Source organism: Seriola aureovittata, chromosome 1, assembly GCF_021018895.1.
Source record: "Seriola aureovittata isolate HTS-2021-v1 ecotype China chromosome 1, ASM2101889v1, whole genome shotgun sequence".
NCBI classification, from domain to species: domain Eukaryota; kingdom Metazoa; phylum Chordata; class Actinopteri; order Carangiformes; family Carangidae; genus Seriola; species Seriola aureovittata.
The window spans coordinates 17971967-17989884 of NC_079364.1; the positions used below are offsets into that span (position 1 = coordinate 17971967).

General features: G+C 44.2%; 1 protein-coding gene across 1 annotated transcript in view; it reads right to left on the bottom strand.

The window, feature by feature from the left end:
- The window catches only part of gse1b (Gse1 coiled-coil protein b), a 169554-nt gene that overhangs the window by 105691 nt on the left and 45945 nt on the right, over positions 1–17918 (bottom strand). Inside the window, exon 2 of the mRNA XM_056372170.1 lies at positions 10336–10483. Within this exon, the coding sequence (XP_056228145.1) occupies positions 10336–10483 (148 nt within the window). The remainder of the gene's footprint in view (positions 1–10335; positions 10484–17918) is intronic.

Consider the following 17918-nt stretch of genomic DNA (forward strand, 5'->3'; position numbering starts at 1 on the left):
GTTCCACACAAACACAGACTCCGAATACATACACAGCCAAAGTCTTTTAACTCCCTGCCAGCTCCACTCCCCTCCTGTCACACCTTTCTGTCATCAATTTCTCCTCAGTAACAGAGAGCGGTACGTCTGACTTATGGAGGATATCAATATCTCTGTCATAAAGGTGAAGAGGGAGGGGTGCACATCTTGGGCTTCTTTTAGGACACCTCGTAAAGCTAAATGATAGTTGAAGGGGACGAGAGATGGAGGGGAAGGCGGGGAGAGAGTGACGGAGGGAGGAAAAGCGACTGCCGGTTGTTAACGTGATGGCAGGGGGCCGTAAATAACCAAGATACAGATGTACAGCGTGTGTGACGTTTTGCGTGTGAGGTGTGTCCATGTGTCGACGGTAGCATTAACAAGGTTAAAAAGGACTGTGTGATCACCTGCTGAGTGTGTGTATTTGGTGATTTATGGTAGAGCATTGTCGCCAATGTGTATTATCCACTGGCTGATCCCACCAAGGGATTTATGCTAACTGCCAGTGTCCGAAGTGTCTAACGCTGGGCTGTAAATAGCTGTCCATCTCCGCTGACATTGCCAAACTGTCCATAAACCTGTCACCCAGGACAGTTTCAGTCACACAGGACAGAACTGGCTAGGCAGCTATTAAACTATCAGTTTACACTAGGAAGGGAGGAGTTTGTGTGTAAACGTGTATGTTGGAGGTGTGGTGTTGGTGATGTGTGTGTGTGTGAGCGTGTGTTATGCAAGAAGAGTGTGGTGTGAGGGCGGGCCATTGTGTGCATCTAAATATTCATGATGTAGTTAAAGCAGACAGGTCGACACGAGTTGAGATTTCCTGCGGTTATTGTAAACAGATATATTGCACTATGGTTTGGCCTTTGACACACACACACATGGAGCTGCACAGATGCATTTGTTGACACATATATACACACATACATCCACGCACACACACACAAAAGGTGCTTCAGGATGTGGTCAATGAGTCAGTGTTGAACTGAAGAGAAGATCAATAGAGCTCAGAGTGTTTGTGCATCTCTTGCCCCCCCCTCCCTCTCACATTTTCTATGCCGTTTTGAGATCTATTACTTTCCTGCTCTTCATATCTCTTTCTCCCTTATAAACAAAATGCCTTACACAAACAGTAGAGCTGCAGCCCTTACGACAGGGGATTTCTAAAAGGCCAGAAACTCCCAAAAACGCATACATGTCACTCTCTGCAGTGTGATATCGGTCGTCAGCACTGTTCGCATGTGTCTGGACGTGTCCCAGAGGCTGTGTTCATTCTACTGTGGGAGATCTGTGTCTGGTGACTCCAACTCACTGGCACCCCACCAGCAATAGCCTGGATGTGATAGGCAGATGAAAAGAGAACAAGGCAGTGACAGAACGACAAGCAGAGGAGAGGCAGAGAGAACATGTAAAGGACAAAATGCTTTCTTCCCTGGTTGGGAGCATCTCATTTTTTCTCATTAGGGGAACTCATCTGAGCTCAGAGGATAAAAGGAGGACTGATAGCCGGCATTTCTCTCTCACTCCATCTCTCCTCTCCCTCTTTTTCTCCCACTGTGCACATGCCACCTAATTAATTACACCCTACCATCGCATTGCTACAACAACCACTGCCGGCTAATTAACAGTACGCCTCAATCATGACCCCACTTCAAGGGTTCTGGATGTGTTTGTGTGTGTGAGAGAGATAGAGAGCTGGAGGAGGAGGATGAAGAGTATATGTGTGATGTGCTGTGGAGAGAAAGAAAAAAAAAGCAGCAGGAGAGAGAGAGAGATAGAGAGAGAGAGAGAGAGAGAGAAGAGGAGGTGGGGCAGGAAGATTGAAAGAAACAAATGGATAAAATGCAGCTAACAAGAAGTGATAAGAACTGAAAAGGTAAGAAGGAATGTAGAAATGAGGATATGAGCACTTTGATCTGACAGACAGATGCTGAAGGGAAGACAGGAGAAAGGAGGCCAGGAGATGGATGGAGCACCTCCTCTTCACGCCCAGCTGGACTCTATCAGCCACACTGGAGCCAGAGAGGCTGGTGGGGAGTCCCGACTATGGGGTGTCTCACCCTGGACACATCACTCCCAATCCCCCTTCAGTCTGTGTGAGCCTGGCCAGACCTCAGCGCTGCTGCAGCCTGCTATGCCAGGCTTCGTGGCTCCTACTGCCCCAAACACACTCATGCTGATCATATCAGAGAGAAAAATGGAGCGAGGCAGAGCCTAGGAAAACACGCATGGGCTGTACAAGCTGGAAACCACGTACACCACATGGAACATCCTCATGGTTGAATTGAGAGCAAGGGAAATGAAGAGAGAGGGATGGAGAGGGAGGGAGCTATAATTTGTTTAGTGTATGTGATTGAATTAGTGTTAGGGTCATATTCTTCTTCACCCACGTCACACACACGGAGAACTGAAGCCCAGTGGGGCAATCACAGCATTAATAGCGCTTGACTGAGCCTACACACACACACACACACACACACACACACACACATATATACACATTTCCTGTGTATCTGCTCAACAGTTTATGTAGAGTGAGGACAGAAGGGGGGGGGTTGAGAAGATGAGATGAAAAACAGAAAAGGGGGATCACAGAGGAAGTAAAATATATGAGAACAGGAAAATATAGTAAAATGAAGATCAGTTAGGGAGATAAAAATGTCACAATTTAACAATGGTCAGAGATTTTAACTAATAATTATCTTATGAGTGCTAAATTATATTTTTGTATTGTATTAATGCATTATGGGGAGCCAAGTAACGGATTTACATTGTAAATACATCCAGACAGGTAAATATAAGAATGAATGTGAATTAACATGTCTTGCATCTAGTTTTGCTACCACAACAAAAGCCTGTGCTGCCCTTGGCACAAGACAAAACCCACATTTGCATCGCGCAAAATAAAAGACCTGTAAAATTATTTTGCTAGGGGTGACCATTCCATTGGTACCAGGAAGAAGTAATTATAAGGTCAGGGAAGTGAAAAGAAGTAATTTTGAGATTTATTTCTGTAAGGTAATTGGAAATTGTTAATTTTATTTAGTCGCTGATCACATGGGAAATTTTACTTAGCTTAGAAATTTAGCTGTTGGACAGGATAAGTCAATATACACTACTACTACTAATGCAATATTTGTACACAAAGGTGAGTGAAGGCACGGGACAGAAAAGAGGTGAAGATGTTCCTCAATGTTATTAGCATTTTCGTAGGTGTTCAACCACACATAAAATGACGTGAAATAAAGATTAATTCATATAACACCTTAAATATTTACTGTAATCCATTTTTTAATTTGTATAAGACATAATTATGAGACTGTGTTAAGATTTCCTTCATTTTTTCATGATATGATAACACCAACATCATTAGAAAAAAACTGACATTTAAACACTGTCACAAGACCAACATAAATGGAAACTGTAGGGGAAAAAAGGGGACAAAGGAGAGGAAGAAAGAGTGAGAGTGAAACAGAATGTACTAGTAATGGGCCAACAGCAGAGTAGAGAGGCCATGTTCACTGTCATCCATTAACATGGCCAGGACTAAATTATTCACTGCACTCCGTCACCTTACACAAGCCTGGGCTAACTCAGACTAAAGAGGGCTGTGTGTGTATGTGTGTGCATGTATACGTGAGTGTGCATGTGAATGAACAGTGGCTTGTAGAGACGTTGTAGAGAAGGATTCCTTTAAAGAAGGGGCTCACTGTTGCCATCCTGTGGCTAGAACAAGTAACATACTGTGTACAAGCCATTTCTGTTAGAAGACACACACACACACACACACATACACACACAGGAATAAGAAAATGTCTTTAAATAAGTCTGAAAAACATGCATGCAAACAGTGTACTAGCTCTAACCTTTAGATGGCCTTAATGTGCAGTAGCAAGCACACAAATACATAAACATGCAAGCACATAAACTGTGCAAACACAAAAAGACGGGGAGGAACAGAGAACTGTTTTGTGTAGAGGAAGTTGATTTCCACACAGCCTGCTGGTTTACTATGGAACTGGAGAGGCTGGTTAGCAGGAGCAGCTGGGCAAACAATACAACCTCACCTGGAGTCATTTACATGGATTGCGTGTGTGTGTGTGTTTGTGTGTGTGTGTGTGTGTGTGTGTGTGTGTGGTTGTTATGTTAAGAGGGGTGTCTCCTGTTGCTGCTCTTCTTCATCATGTTCCTGAAAGTGCCGTTGGCAAGGAAACCAGAGAGAGAGAGAGAGAGAGAGAGAGAGACAGAGAGAGAGACATGAGAGATAAGTCAAGGAGCACAGTTTCGGGTAAGAGCAAAATGAAATGGGGAAGCAAAGGCAGACAAATGAGAGGAAAAATAAAAGCAGAGAATGGGGCAGGGCGGTTAGCAGGGATGGGATGGGATGGGTGTGTGGGTGTGTGTGTGTGTGTGTGTGTGTGTGTGTGTGTGTGTGTGTGTGTGTGTGTGTGTGTGTGTGTGTGTGTATGTGTGGGGGGGGGAGTTAACAGAGGGGAGAGGCAAAGAGCATGTGACAGTGTGACCCATGCCTCCCACTGACAAGCTTTATTACAGTCCCACCTGCAGCGAGACAGCAAAAAGCACTTAGCCTCAGCCAAGTCGCCTGACACTGGAGGACAGTTTGAGAGGGAGAGAAGGAGAGAGCGAATGGAGGATCGAAGAGCACAAAGAAAGGAGGAAGAGAGTGTGGAGGTGGAGACAAGGTGGCCGGGTGGGAGGAAAGGATGATTGAAGTCATGGGGTAGCAGAAAGGTACGTAAAGGAAAGGAGATATAAAGAAAGGGGACGAAAGGAAGAAAACATGAAAAGGACAGAAATGAATCCAATATTGCTCTGTTATTATTTTTGTTCAAGCATCCTGACTTTTACTTACACTCCAATATGGATTGATCTCAACTCTCTAGTTCTTTTAAGACAGTGGATTGTTGTGGTGTGTTATATAACATCGTAAGGTTTTCTTATTTTTGTCCATCTCTCGGAAATAAAAGGAGAAACACATACACAACACAGCCTGCAGCCAGCTCTGAGTGCACAGACAGTGGGGCTTAATCCTGCTTGAACACCTGTTTCCTGGTGAATGTAAGGTCAAAGGTCGGAGTCTGGAGGTCTTTCACAAAGTGGTCATCCTTTTGAGGGCTACTGCTGAAACATGTCTGTAACCTGACCTCACTGCTCTACATTGAGCCTTAACCTCACATCAGGTGGCCTCACCAATGCCTCAATACTCCCAAGTCCACAAAGGGAATTTTTTGCTCCATGCTGCTATATATATATACATACATACATACATATTTATGCTTTCAAATATATTCACCCTCAAATAACAGAACACACACTCAGATGTCATCATTTAGTGCAATTCATGCAATCCATGAGAAGGAAATAATTAAGAAGATGAAATGAAGAGAGGTTTATTACTTCCTGAACGGCGACAGCTCACATCTATTAGCGCTCCAGCCTGCTGATGTATCTGCTGATGAGCTATGGCCAAGTAATGACGTGCTCCGCTGGCTGTGAATCTATAGGTCTCTCCCCAAGTTTACTCTTTCTGGCTCCCAGGCTCTGGATGGAAAACCACAGTCACTAAATCAAACCCATCCGGAGAGAAGGGGAGAGAGAGGGAGAGGGAGGGAGAAAGAGCATTTGGGGGGGGCCTTACGGCCTGTTTCTCAGCCTTTCGGGGGAGAGGAATGTGTTGGAAAGGGTACAAATCAACCAGGAGTGACTGCACAATAAGGTCAGTGTGACCAGAGGAGAATCATGACTCAAGCGCTAGACACGCACACAAACAAACACATTAAACACACAAATGCAAACACAGTGAGTGATTGAGTCAGGGCATAACCCCATGCCCACCCTGTGAGTGGCTAATAACCATGGCACAGTGCCAAACCCACTGTCTCCTGACTGATTTCCCCATGCCCGCCAGGACTGGCGCCACTCTGCAGAACAGAGCTCTGTTTCTGAAAAATCCTGTGATCATTACATTACTGAATTACTCAAATAGATGGATGAAAAAACAGCCACGCAGGCTAATCCAGCCCGTTTGCCCCCTCAAGAAAAGATGCAATGGAACAGACAATGGGAACACTGTGAATTAATATTTGTTTGTTGAGACTGCTTCCTCTCGCTTAACACACACTCAAACACACCTCAACGCCCACTCTGCTGGACTGGAAAAAGAGGGCAGTGAGGTGGCACTCTGCCAAGCGTGGTGCTGCCAAGGGACTCGGTATACCCTGGTCTCCAGTGGCATTTTAATCAGACGTACACACTCCCACACACAGACTCACCACACACACACACACACACACACACACACACACACACACACACACACACACACACACACACACATATACACACTTCCATCTGCTGTGCTTCATGGGAGCAGTGGCAAGCATGTCACTGTCATTCGAAGTTAGCCCACCCTCCTGCCCTCCCTACTGAGGGCAACAAAAGAAAAGAAGAAAAGAAAAGAGAGGGAGCTGAGGAGGGGGAGCAAGCAGTGGCATTCCTCTCCATACCTCTGTCACCCTCCTCTCTCTCTCTCTCTCTCTCTCTCTCTCTCTCTCTCTCTCTCTCCCCCGTTGCCTCCCCATTCAGTGTCCTTGTTCTCCTCTCGCCATACCTTTCCCTCCCTCTTTCCCTGTCATCCATCAGCTGTATTCTTCCTGGCACTGCTCCTCTCATCTCACCACCTGCTGGTCTGTTCTCTGTACAAGAGATACAGGGATGGGCACCTGTAATCACCCTGTCTTGGACAGGCAGTTCCTCATTTCGTGTGTGTGTGTGTGTGTGTGTGTGTGTGTGTGTGCAGTATGCGCACTTGGAACATGGCTGTTTGTGAACCTGACTGCTGTGTTCTCCATGCAAGACTCTTAATGTGAAATGTTAACCGCAACGGCTAAAGCAACAGCTCAGACATTGATCCTCCTCCCAAGCAAATGCGGTTTGCCAGATATTGGGAATTACCCCCCCTCTGTGCCCCAACCAGCACCCACACCCAATCTTCAATGGTCCTCCATGCTCCCACGGTGGGTAATTGTAATTGTATTGAACTGGCCAGCAGCCAAGCGCACAAGACTGCCAAGTCTGCCAAGTCCAGCTGTGCCGTTGCAATCAAAACACACTCACAGCTTTTCTCATGACAATCACATCAGCAGCATGTGTAATTCTGTGACAGAAACACGCCCAGACATACACATAGGTGCACACAAACATAGACATTCATGTCTCTAAACCTATTCAGTCAGTATGGCAATATCAAGGAAAGAAGACTGTGATGAAACAGTAGAAGGGGACAGCATGAAGAGAAAAGGCTAAATTCATACAAGAGGTAAGAGTGATAGATGCTGTAGCAGTTCATATACAAAGAAGAGCATAATGGTACCAATTTACCTACCATACATTCTGCCCTTTATATTAGTTCTGTGTGTCCCTCCCTCCTCGGTCCATAACCACTAATAATGATGTGTGGTTGTTTTGAGTCTGAGCGTCAGCTGACATATGCAAAGATTTCAGTGAATGTCTTCATGGGTCAACCAAGATGTCACATCCTCTCCCCCAAAGTCTGATTCCTGTCTGATAGAGGCTCATGATGTGCAGCGATATGTTTAGACATTTTGAATGAGAACTGGTTGTTGCATTTCTCTATTTTTGAAAGATTTCTGATCTGGATGTATTTTAAAGTGTCTATCTCTGACACACTCGCATTCACAAATACCCACATCTAATCTATTTAACATTATGGTGCGATGTGAAGTGCACATCCTCCCTCTGTCTTTACACCCCCTGATCAAAACAAATATTTAAAATAGAGCTACAACTATTAAACCATTACATATTCACACATGCATGATTAAAACCCAGCAGACTGCAGTGGACAGCAGGACTGTGTAACTGCAACTGTCTCAACTTATCAGCCTGTCCCTATAGCCTCACTAGAGCTATTACAAAGGGACCCATTTAATGATTTAAACACGACAGTCTTAAGATCATGACTGATTGCGCACCTCTCTACTCTATTTTGTGTGAACACCACAAGCGTGTCTTATGTCACGTTTCTAGCCTGAGCGGAAGAAATGGGCCGTGTCATGTCAGTGTGAGCCACAGCGCAACACACATGATGGAGAGCACTTAAATAACTCATGAAACCTTGTTCTCAACCCACACTAGACCACTGGGAGGAACATTCAGTCTTCTGCATGTATGTGTGTATGTCTGTGGGTGTGCGGTGGCCCCCTTTGTCACGACTGTTTAACCAAGTGCTTTTGAGTGTGTTGTGGTTGAGCTAGTGTGCCTGTGGTGTGTGTGTGTGTGTGTGTGTGTGCGTGTGTGTGTGTGTGTGTGTGTGTGTGGGGGGGGGGGGGGTTCAGTTGGAAAGAGAGCTTGAGATGAGTTTCTGTAAATGACAGGGGGGCCCTCACGGCTAAACAGAAATAGCCTCAGAGAAAAAGAAGCCAGTGCAGGAGGGAGCTGTGAGCAGGAGCGACAGATAGAGCAGTGGGGAGATAGAGAGAGAGAAAGTGAAAAAGAAAGGGTGGAAAGTTAAAGACAATTAGATTTACAAAACTCCTGTGTAGTGTGAATGTTTGTGTAAAAAAAGCCAAAGGGAGAGGGAATAGATGCCCAGTGAAAAGGCAGTCCAGCTACACCAGGGGTCGGCAACCCGCGGCTCCGGAGCCGCATGCGGCTCTTTCATCCCATGAATCATAGTGGAGAATAGCTGCTCACATACATATGTGGATCCGAAGATCGACAGGAAGGGTTGAAAGTCTCGACAAATGGACGGCGTTTCGGCGGGTATACCGGCTTCCCCGAGTGTGACGTTTATTTTGAGCGATGAAAAATGATAAAATATAATTTTATTTTAATATTTCAAGATCACAATAATCTTCCAATTTAGAACTAAAATCTAAAAAAAAGAACTAACACAGATAAGGATAAGGATGAAAGAGCCGCATGCGGCTCCGGAGCCGCAGGTTGCCGACCCCTGAGCTACACTGATGAGAGGAGACAGCAGCACTTTCCACATAAACGCACTGAGCTCCAAAAACCCACTGTAGTGATGGACTCCCTCGGGGCATACTCACACACGTACACACACACACATCACTTATTTTTTCTGTCCCTGCCTGCTTCATCATGACATATTCTACCTCATCTTTCAGTCTCACTTTGTCACTACCATCCTTTCCTTTACCAGTATCCATATATATATATATATATATATATATATATATATGTACACTATACACTATATACACATACACACACACAAACACACACACACACATACATATATATATATATTTATATATATATGAAGGAGATGTGAAATGACTAACTACAAAGCTTGTAATTCATCGCTGCGGGTTGAGTATGGCAGGAGTAAAAAATAAACTGAGGTCTCTAAAAAAACAAAAACACAATGAGACAGTGTTTAAGCATGTGCATCTGCGTGTGAAAAAGTAACAAGTGTCAGTGTACAGATGTTTGAGAGTCTTTGTGTGTACGTTATATAGGCAGGTTTGGTTTGCTTTGTTAGATAATGAAGAGCCGTTGCTATTAAACAATACAGTCAAAGTGGGGTGAGAGATCAAATCCCCTGCACATTTGCAAAACAAACAGCAGGGAAATGATTATCATCTCCTCTGCTCTCACACAGCAGCATGTATAGGTTGACTGTTGTAATGCCAAAAAATCTAGTTTGGGTCAGAGGGCAATAGGTATGTAGTTATATATTGATCAAATAAAATGGTGATGTAGGAGAGTAGTGAGTTACAAGAGGAAGAGGTGTTATAAGACCTATAAGATCTAAGAACAAGCCAGAAAAGAAGAACTCAAAATGAATTTTTGCCACTCTTCAGTCTCAGTGATCAAACTGCCTCAGACCTCATCACATTCACTCCAGGGGTGTCACTGCTTCCTGTGTAGCCGCACAGCAGGGTCAGGAGGACACCTCTCACAGGAGCAAAGAAGCAGAGATAAGATGCCTGCTAAGTGACGACACATATATTCTAAGGCGATGGCTCACTCTTACTAATGATGAAGGCTCTCTCTCACAGTTGTGGCCACACAGAGTGACAAGATCAAGAAACAATCAATATGAAACATGAATAATAATGCCGCGAGAGGTTGGAAAATAGTGAGAGGGAAATTTAATTGCACGGATCTGTGCTAACATCTGTTGAAGATGACACTGGTGTGGAGTGAAAGGCAGAAACTGAGAAGAGTAAAAAAAAACAAACAAACAAAAAAAGACAAAAACAACATTGTAGAGTGTTCTGTGGCATTCGGGAGAGCAATACTCACTGGGATGTGGGCGGTCAGCTTGGTCAGATTTCTCTGGCTCCGAGGTCACTGGGCGAGACGGAGTATGGTCACCTGCAGGTTGCGAGGGCCCTGAACCTGAGTCCACCTCCTTACTGGTTCCAGCCGCAGCCTCCATCGCGGCACTAACCTGAAAGACATAACCACATAATTAACATCCTTGATGGCTAATACACAAGAAACAAAAGAAGAATCTTTGCAAAATTAGGGAATCCATTTGTAGGATAGAGGTTGAGTTCATTAATTACCACTGAATCAATGAGTGACTTCACTATAAATCCCCAAGATTAATTACCAACAACCCAAGATACAGATTCTGATTCTCTTAAACTGTTCAGAAAATGTGAACAAAAATGTGTCTTTCCATTATTGGGGCTACAACAACAATATTCGCATCATTATCAAATCTAAACAGTAAAAATAGACTCATATTGTAAATATAGCAATTAAGTGCTGATCTAACTCCGTCATTGTTGCAGCCATTTTTAGCTGCTGTCACAGTGCTCAGATTTCTGCTATAAAAAGACAACAACTGAAGGGGATGCAGCGCTGGGTGAAGCAGTGTCCCTTCCCTGAAGTGACAGAGCCACAAAACAGAAAGACAGACAGACAGACAGAATCAAAGAAGGAGAGAAACAGAGAGAGAGAACGACTTTTCCTGACAGCCCAAGTCTGCTTGGATGTACTGTACTCTGCTCCCCTCCACAGCTGAAAGAGGAAAGAGGGATGAGGATTCAGGAGCGAAACAAGCTGACCATGAAAAGAAGAGGGAGAAGCAGAGGGTGGCTGTCAGCGAGGAGAGAGAGAGCAGTGGGGGAGAGTTTAAAAGAGGCTGTGATGGCTCCCTCCATTGACGAGTAGCAGAGAGACAGGCAGGGGAGGTGCAGCGCATCTTAAGACAAAAAGGCACCCTGGGCTTATGAAATATACATAGCTCTCAGCAGGAGACAGAGACACAGAGCGACAGAGCAGGAGGGCCCTGAAGACTGACGAGACTCCACTACCCCTCCTAAACACACACTTCTAAAAATAAAACACACAGACACATTCCTAATGACTTCTCATGAGGAGCCAGGGGGGAAGTAGTTAGTGCTTTTTTTTCTTCTTCTTTTTTTTTTATTTTGAGTGCGTGTGTCTGTGCTTACATTCACATTCACACACACACACACACACACACACACACACACACACATATGCAAGTGTTTGTGAGCATCAAGGTGCATCAATGCCTCCTCCTTCAGTTACTGAGTAGGAAAAACCACAATAGTAACTATGACACAAAAACTGACAAGTATTTTGGCTGTTGGCCTATATGTAAATTCCACCTGCTGGTCTAGGGGATTTTTTTTGGGGGGGGGTGGAGGTTTGTTTCAACTGCCTCTCTCTGACTTGCCCACCTGCCCTCTCTTCAAGCCCAGACAGCTGCCTCCGCCACACCAGCAGTTAAAAACTATTTAAACAGACCTCACTCTACAATAGCATCACCCTTTGTTCAAGCTAACGATTCACCTCTCCCACACTCTCCCACTAGTGGCTATGCCCCTGAAGTATTGCGTGTGCGTGTGTGTGTGTGTGTGTGTGTGTGTGTGTGTGTGTGTGTGTGTCTGCTGACAGAAACTGGGTTTGTTTACTTATTTGCTTTGTATCCCTACTTATCTTACCCCCCTCATCAGATGCGTTGGGTGTACCTCCCCTAACATTTCAGGTGTAAATAAAAAAAGTGCAGCTAAATAGTCATGTCTGAGCCTGGAGATTACACCTACTCCAGAAAACAAACCTGCTGACACGTTTCATAACCTTTTCTGTCTCCTTGCTGTCTACCCTTTTTTCCTTCCTCCTTCTTTTGTATTATAGGAGTAAAGTGCACATGTGAGGTACATGTTCATGAATTCCCCACATTCTATAATAAATTGCAAAAGTATGACAGAGTAGGCAACTAGAGAGGAAACTAACAGTGTCTGAACTGCCCTGTCAGGTCAGGGCCACAATCCTTTGTAATTTAATTACTGAGATATTGTTGCTTCTCTCATCCACTAAAGCAGATGGTAGAGAGTAACACTTGACATATTGGTCTTAAAGAACAAGCTGTAAGCCAAGATTTGATGGCACGAACATAGCTGTTGCCATCATTGCTCTCAAATGACTCATTTGCCCATATAATTGGGAAGAGGCGTGATTACTTAAAGCATGTTATTGCTCAATAGAGCATTATTGTGGGTGCAGACATTAGATAGTTACGAGTCTACAGCAGGGGTTGCCAACCTGTCAATTGCGATTGACTTGTCAATCTTTGTGAAACTCTAAGTAGATTGCATAGCATTATGGAGAAAATAATAATACTAAAATAATACAACTCCTAGAAATTATGTTTCTATACAACTAAACCTCAACAGCAAATTTGTTTTGTACATAATGTAATCGCTGCCTGGATTATGTTCAGGGGCAGCATGTTTTTGTGATGAATAAAGCACTGCATCTATTGCCATGTTAGTTTAGCATGGTAGCATGCTAACATTTGCCTCCAAACATCATCAAGGAACCTTGAACTTCAACAAAACCTTTGTTCCAATCCATGTAGATAAGTGAACATTTTAACATGCTGGTGGTACTAGAGTAAAAATCAGGGGAACATCAAAGTCAGTATGCTTCATCCTCTGCGTACCATGAATAATTTCAAGGCTATTCAATTACTAGTTGTTGTGATATTTCAGTCTTGACCAAAGTGGTGGAACAACCAACCAACTGATCCTGCGGGCATGGGAAAAATATGAAATGATTTGTTTTGTGATTCCATAGAAGGCAAAATAAAACTAAGATATAGCTGTATTACTGCTTTTTTAATTCAAGAACTGTGTCTGCATTTATGTGCACACTCATGTTGATATATGTGCCCTGTGAATGGAACAGGAATAGACCAGGGACATGTAAAATGGAGCGCAAGAGTCAGGAGGTGAAATGAGAAAGATCTACAGAGGTAGTACTAATTGAGGTTAATTCCACAGTTCAGCATTATCATCTCTAATCGGTAAGGAGGAAGTTGGTAATGGATGATGTCGCAGGACACAATGAGAGAGCCTGTCAGCTGAAATCACGCAACAGTGCGGAGTACTGGATGCCCTCAAAGGATCAGAAGACATTAGCAGCTCAGCGCAGAACATGATAGGAAGCTGCAGATAAACAGAGAGGCTGGAGGGCCTGCAGGCTTACACAGGGAAAAGTGTGAGTACTCGTGTGTGTGTGTGTGTGTGTGTGTGTGTGTGTGTGTGTGTGTGTGTGTGTGTGTGTGTGTGTTAGAGCGAGAGAGGCTTGTCAGTCAAGACAGTCAAAACCTCTCTAGTCATCTGCCTGTCTCAACCCACATCTCACCTGTCAACCTTTTGAAGCAGTGCTGACATCGTCTTGCGCACGCACACACACACACGCACACACATACACGCATGCCCTGCTCTGGGCTCAGTATAACTTCCTAGTAGTGACACACAGTGAGTGATGAGGGGATACACATGCACATCACCCAGGAACACAAGCACCCTCTAACAATTACTTTCTCTCTCTCTCTCTCTCTCTCTATCTCTCTCTCTCTCTCTCGCTCTCTCTCTCTCTCACACACACACATACACTCATTGTGACCTAACCCAGGCCTCTCCTGGGACAAGCTCTTTCATCACAGCCATGCCCGTCGATACTTGAGCCCTGCACAACATCTGTACACACCTACCAGATTCATTAAGGAGGAGGACAGAGTCGAAAGCAAAAGGATACATCAATAAGCAGAGGAGGTGGCCACACATGTGTGTATGCGCATGTGTCACCAGGGGGCAGGGCCATCCATAAACACTGCTGACAGTCTAGACAGGAAATACACTTGAGGATGTCGATAAGTTAGTCAGTGGGGGTGAAAAGAGATCAATAGGAACCCAGGATGATGTCAGTGGCTGCAGATGAGATCACCTGAGGCAACTTAGGATCTTCATATGAATAGTTTAGATATGACATCAAATGTAATATCTCAAATTGTTCCATATTATCTATTTTACGGGAACAAGGAATTGAATCCTTTTACAGGAAATTATAATATCATGAATAAATGCTTGAAATACTCCTCCACAACCAGCTTGAAAGTCAACTAAGACTCAGTACAGACTTTTGAAAGACCTTCAAGCAATGAATTATGTAATTATTCTTTGATTCCTCTGGTGGCAATCCTTCACTACACTGGCATTATCAGTTGAGTCACTATTTTGTTACATCATTTCGTGTTTTGAGTTGCACAGCAGATGTTTATTCATGTGAAAATACCATGGATTATAACTTCAACATTGTTGGGAGTAAATAGCTCCAGAAGCATACTGTGATTCTACCTTGAGATTTGGGAAAATGAAGGAGATGAAGCCGATTTTCACCCACAGGATGTGACTGCCCTATATCACATTGCCTCTCTTGGCATGGTTTTGAGTGCGAGTGCCCACGTGTGCGCACACTCGGGCCGATGTGTGTTTGCGTGTGTTCTGAGCTCGACTGACATTTCCTCAAACGTGGTTGACATTTCCAGGGGATTTGAAGATTTGATCCCTTCTGTGTTTGAAGAGTTGTGTGCTGCCCTCCTCACAACACTGAGGGAAACGCTGCAGCGGAGCCGGCAGCGTGCCCTGCCTTCAGGGCCTTACTCCACAGCATTTGGAGAAGCCCGTTCTCACTCATCCGTAGTGTGATCAGGAGAAGACCTGCACTATACATTGCCTGCCTTTTAGAGATGACTGGTTCACTGCTTGGTCTTTTACTTAGTCTTGCTGTTTCCCCCTGAGCTGTGCAGTGTTTCTGCTTCTCTCAACTGAGGCAGAAAAGCTATCACCAAAAGATATGAGAGAAGAAAGTAGATAGAGATGGTGTGGGAGGGAGCGAGAGAAACCAAGAAAGTGTGAGAGAGAGGGAGGGAGAGATCTGTTTCTCCTGCTACAGGCTGGTTAGTGGAGCGAACTGACACAGACTGACATCTCTCTTCCACGGAGGGCAAGTTAAAAAGAGCCTTACTACTCTTTGTCCATTGCTCTCTCTCTCTCTCTCTCTCTCTCTCTCTCTCTCTCTCTCTCTCTCTCTCTCCCCAACATTCACTCCTCTTACTCTTTCAGCTGTCCTGACCTCTCTCTCTCACTTGCTCTCTTTCCTCCTCTCTCTGATCACCCTGCAGCTCCCATGTCTTGCTTTTTCTGCCTGGATGAAATCTGTAGCAGTCCTGTCTAAGCCTGAGGCTCAAATTACACTCCACCACCCTGTACTGGCCACACATCCACAATCAAACACACACAAATGTACACACATGCAAGCCCATACAGTAGCCACAAGGACGCCCAGGGCCCAAACACAGGTCAGACTTGGGTCAGTCAAGGGCAGAAGGACAGAAGCAAGCCTCACACTGAGGCTGATCTGAGGGCAGCCGGAGAGACACAACAAGAAAATACACACAAAAAGATGCATGTGAACACACAGAGATACACATGCATGCACTAACTATCCTATCAGCCATCATTAAATTGTAATAGATTTTAAGCTAATGTTTACTGAGAAAGAGAATTTAGCTTTCTTATTTGATTGTCTGCATGACTGAAGGGGTAAAATATGCACAGACATATATACACACACAGCTGGAATACTAACCCCACAGCTACAAAAATGTAAAATATTGACTATTGCTCAATCTGCCCTCCCCTCCAAAGTAAGACTTGCAATTACAATGCAGTTTACCATCTCGTATAGACAAATAAAACAACTACAACACTGGAACCAATGCTGGACACGACCATGGAGCAAATCACAACTTGCTTTAGTCTCTTATCCAAAGAAATAACTCAGCAAACATTATAATTGCTAATAAGATTCAGACAGAATCAGCAGTGTGAATTAGGTCGAACCACACCTGCATGTTGTGTACACAAGGTAAAGCAAACTCCCCCGCAGTACAGGATACTGGCAGTCAGCAGATCAACCAAAGTGGGTGCTGATCTGACCTCAGCGCTCACTATCATCCTGTCCTTCATATGCCAGTGATCTCATGGTTGTAAAACATGTGCATCCTGCTAGAGAACAGAGCTCAAAGGGAGGGAAGCGCAGCATATGATGTATCGCAGTACATATTTTGCCACTCCCTGGGTCTGTTTGTCCCCAGAAACAGGATGCATGGGTACAAGTGCCTCAGTAACTATGTGATACTTTATTGGTCCCCGTAGGGCACTTTTTCTTCCCCCACTTCAAGGCATGTCATAGCACACAGCACGAGCAGAGAGGGGATTCACATGTAGGACTTCCATGGTACCGCTGCATATATACACACATGAATATGTGTAGTGTATTTTACTCCTGTCTGTCTATCTTTTTAAGTTTATCTTCAGAATTCAGTCAAGGTTATCAGACTACTATTTCTGAGTTATTTGAATTGAGACTTGGGCGTCAAACCTAAGAGAGAAGAAGCTAGATGGATGTCAGTAAATCAAGAAAAATGTTCTTCCATGGCCCAACAGTGTGTCCTTGGGCTAACGCTCCAGATACATAAATGCACTCAATCTTACTCAGCCTCAGACACAATGCTTCATATACAAAAAGTGTGTGCAGAAAGGTAATCACTTGTATACGCAAAGCCACACACACACAAACACACACAGAACTGGTGACGACTGCAGGGCTGCATCGTTCTCCCAGGTCAGTTGGGAACTCTAACAGGAAGAGGGTAAGTGCTATCGATTGGCTTCTTCCTGCTTGGCCCAGCTGTCAGGGCAAAAACAAGCTGACCGTTTGACCGTCTGCTTTCCAGTGAAGCAAACAACTACATGTGCACGCACACGCACACACACACACACACACACACACACACACACACACACAAAACAAGAATATGCATATACACACACACACACACACACACACACACAGTGGCTTGCCTTCCAGTTCCTAAAGGATTTGGGATACACCTGAGGCTGTCCATTGTCAAGTGCTTTCTTGTGTGTGAGTGAAGAGTGAAGAAGGTTAGGAGCCATCAAGAGGAGAAATGCACGAAAATATAATTTAATATAATAATTATTAGCAGTAACAGTACAATTTGTTGTAATTAGCCCTGTTGGTCAACCTGGCAGTGATCTGTAATTGCTTTCAGCTCATGACCATAAAAAGCATTAAGCGGATACAGAAAATAAATGAATTAATAAATAGAATTAATTTTGCCTCTCATTTCGTCATGGAAATCGACCTAGAGCATCATAGATTAGTGTTTGTGATCTGTTACATGCTTTCAGACTGTTCCTGAATATAGCTGTATGTGTGGGGTGTGTAGTGCTAGGAGAGCTAGTAGATAGACAGACACTTGGGTCGATGTAAAAACACTCCTCTGGGCAGCAATGTGACATTATGAACAGAAATCTCTGCTGCAGTCAGCTCTCTTCGATGGCATTTAGATATAAGGCAGAGGAAAGATGGAGGGATACAAATCAGGAGGAAGGATTAGTGGATGAACAGATAAACACACTAACGGAGACAGAGAGGCTGCTCATAATGGTTTAACAAATCAAAGGGAGGGA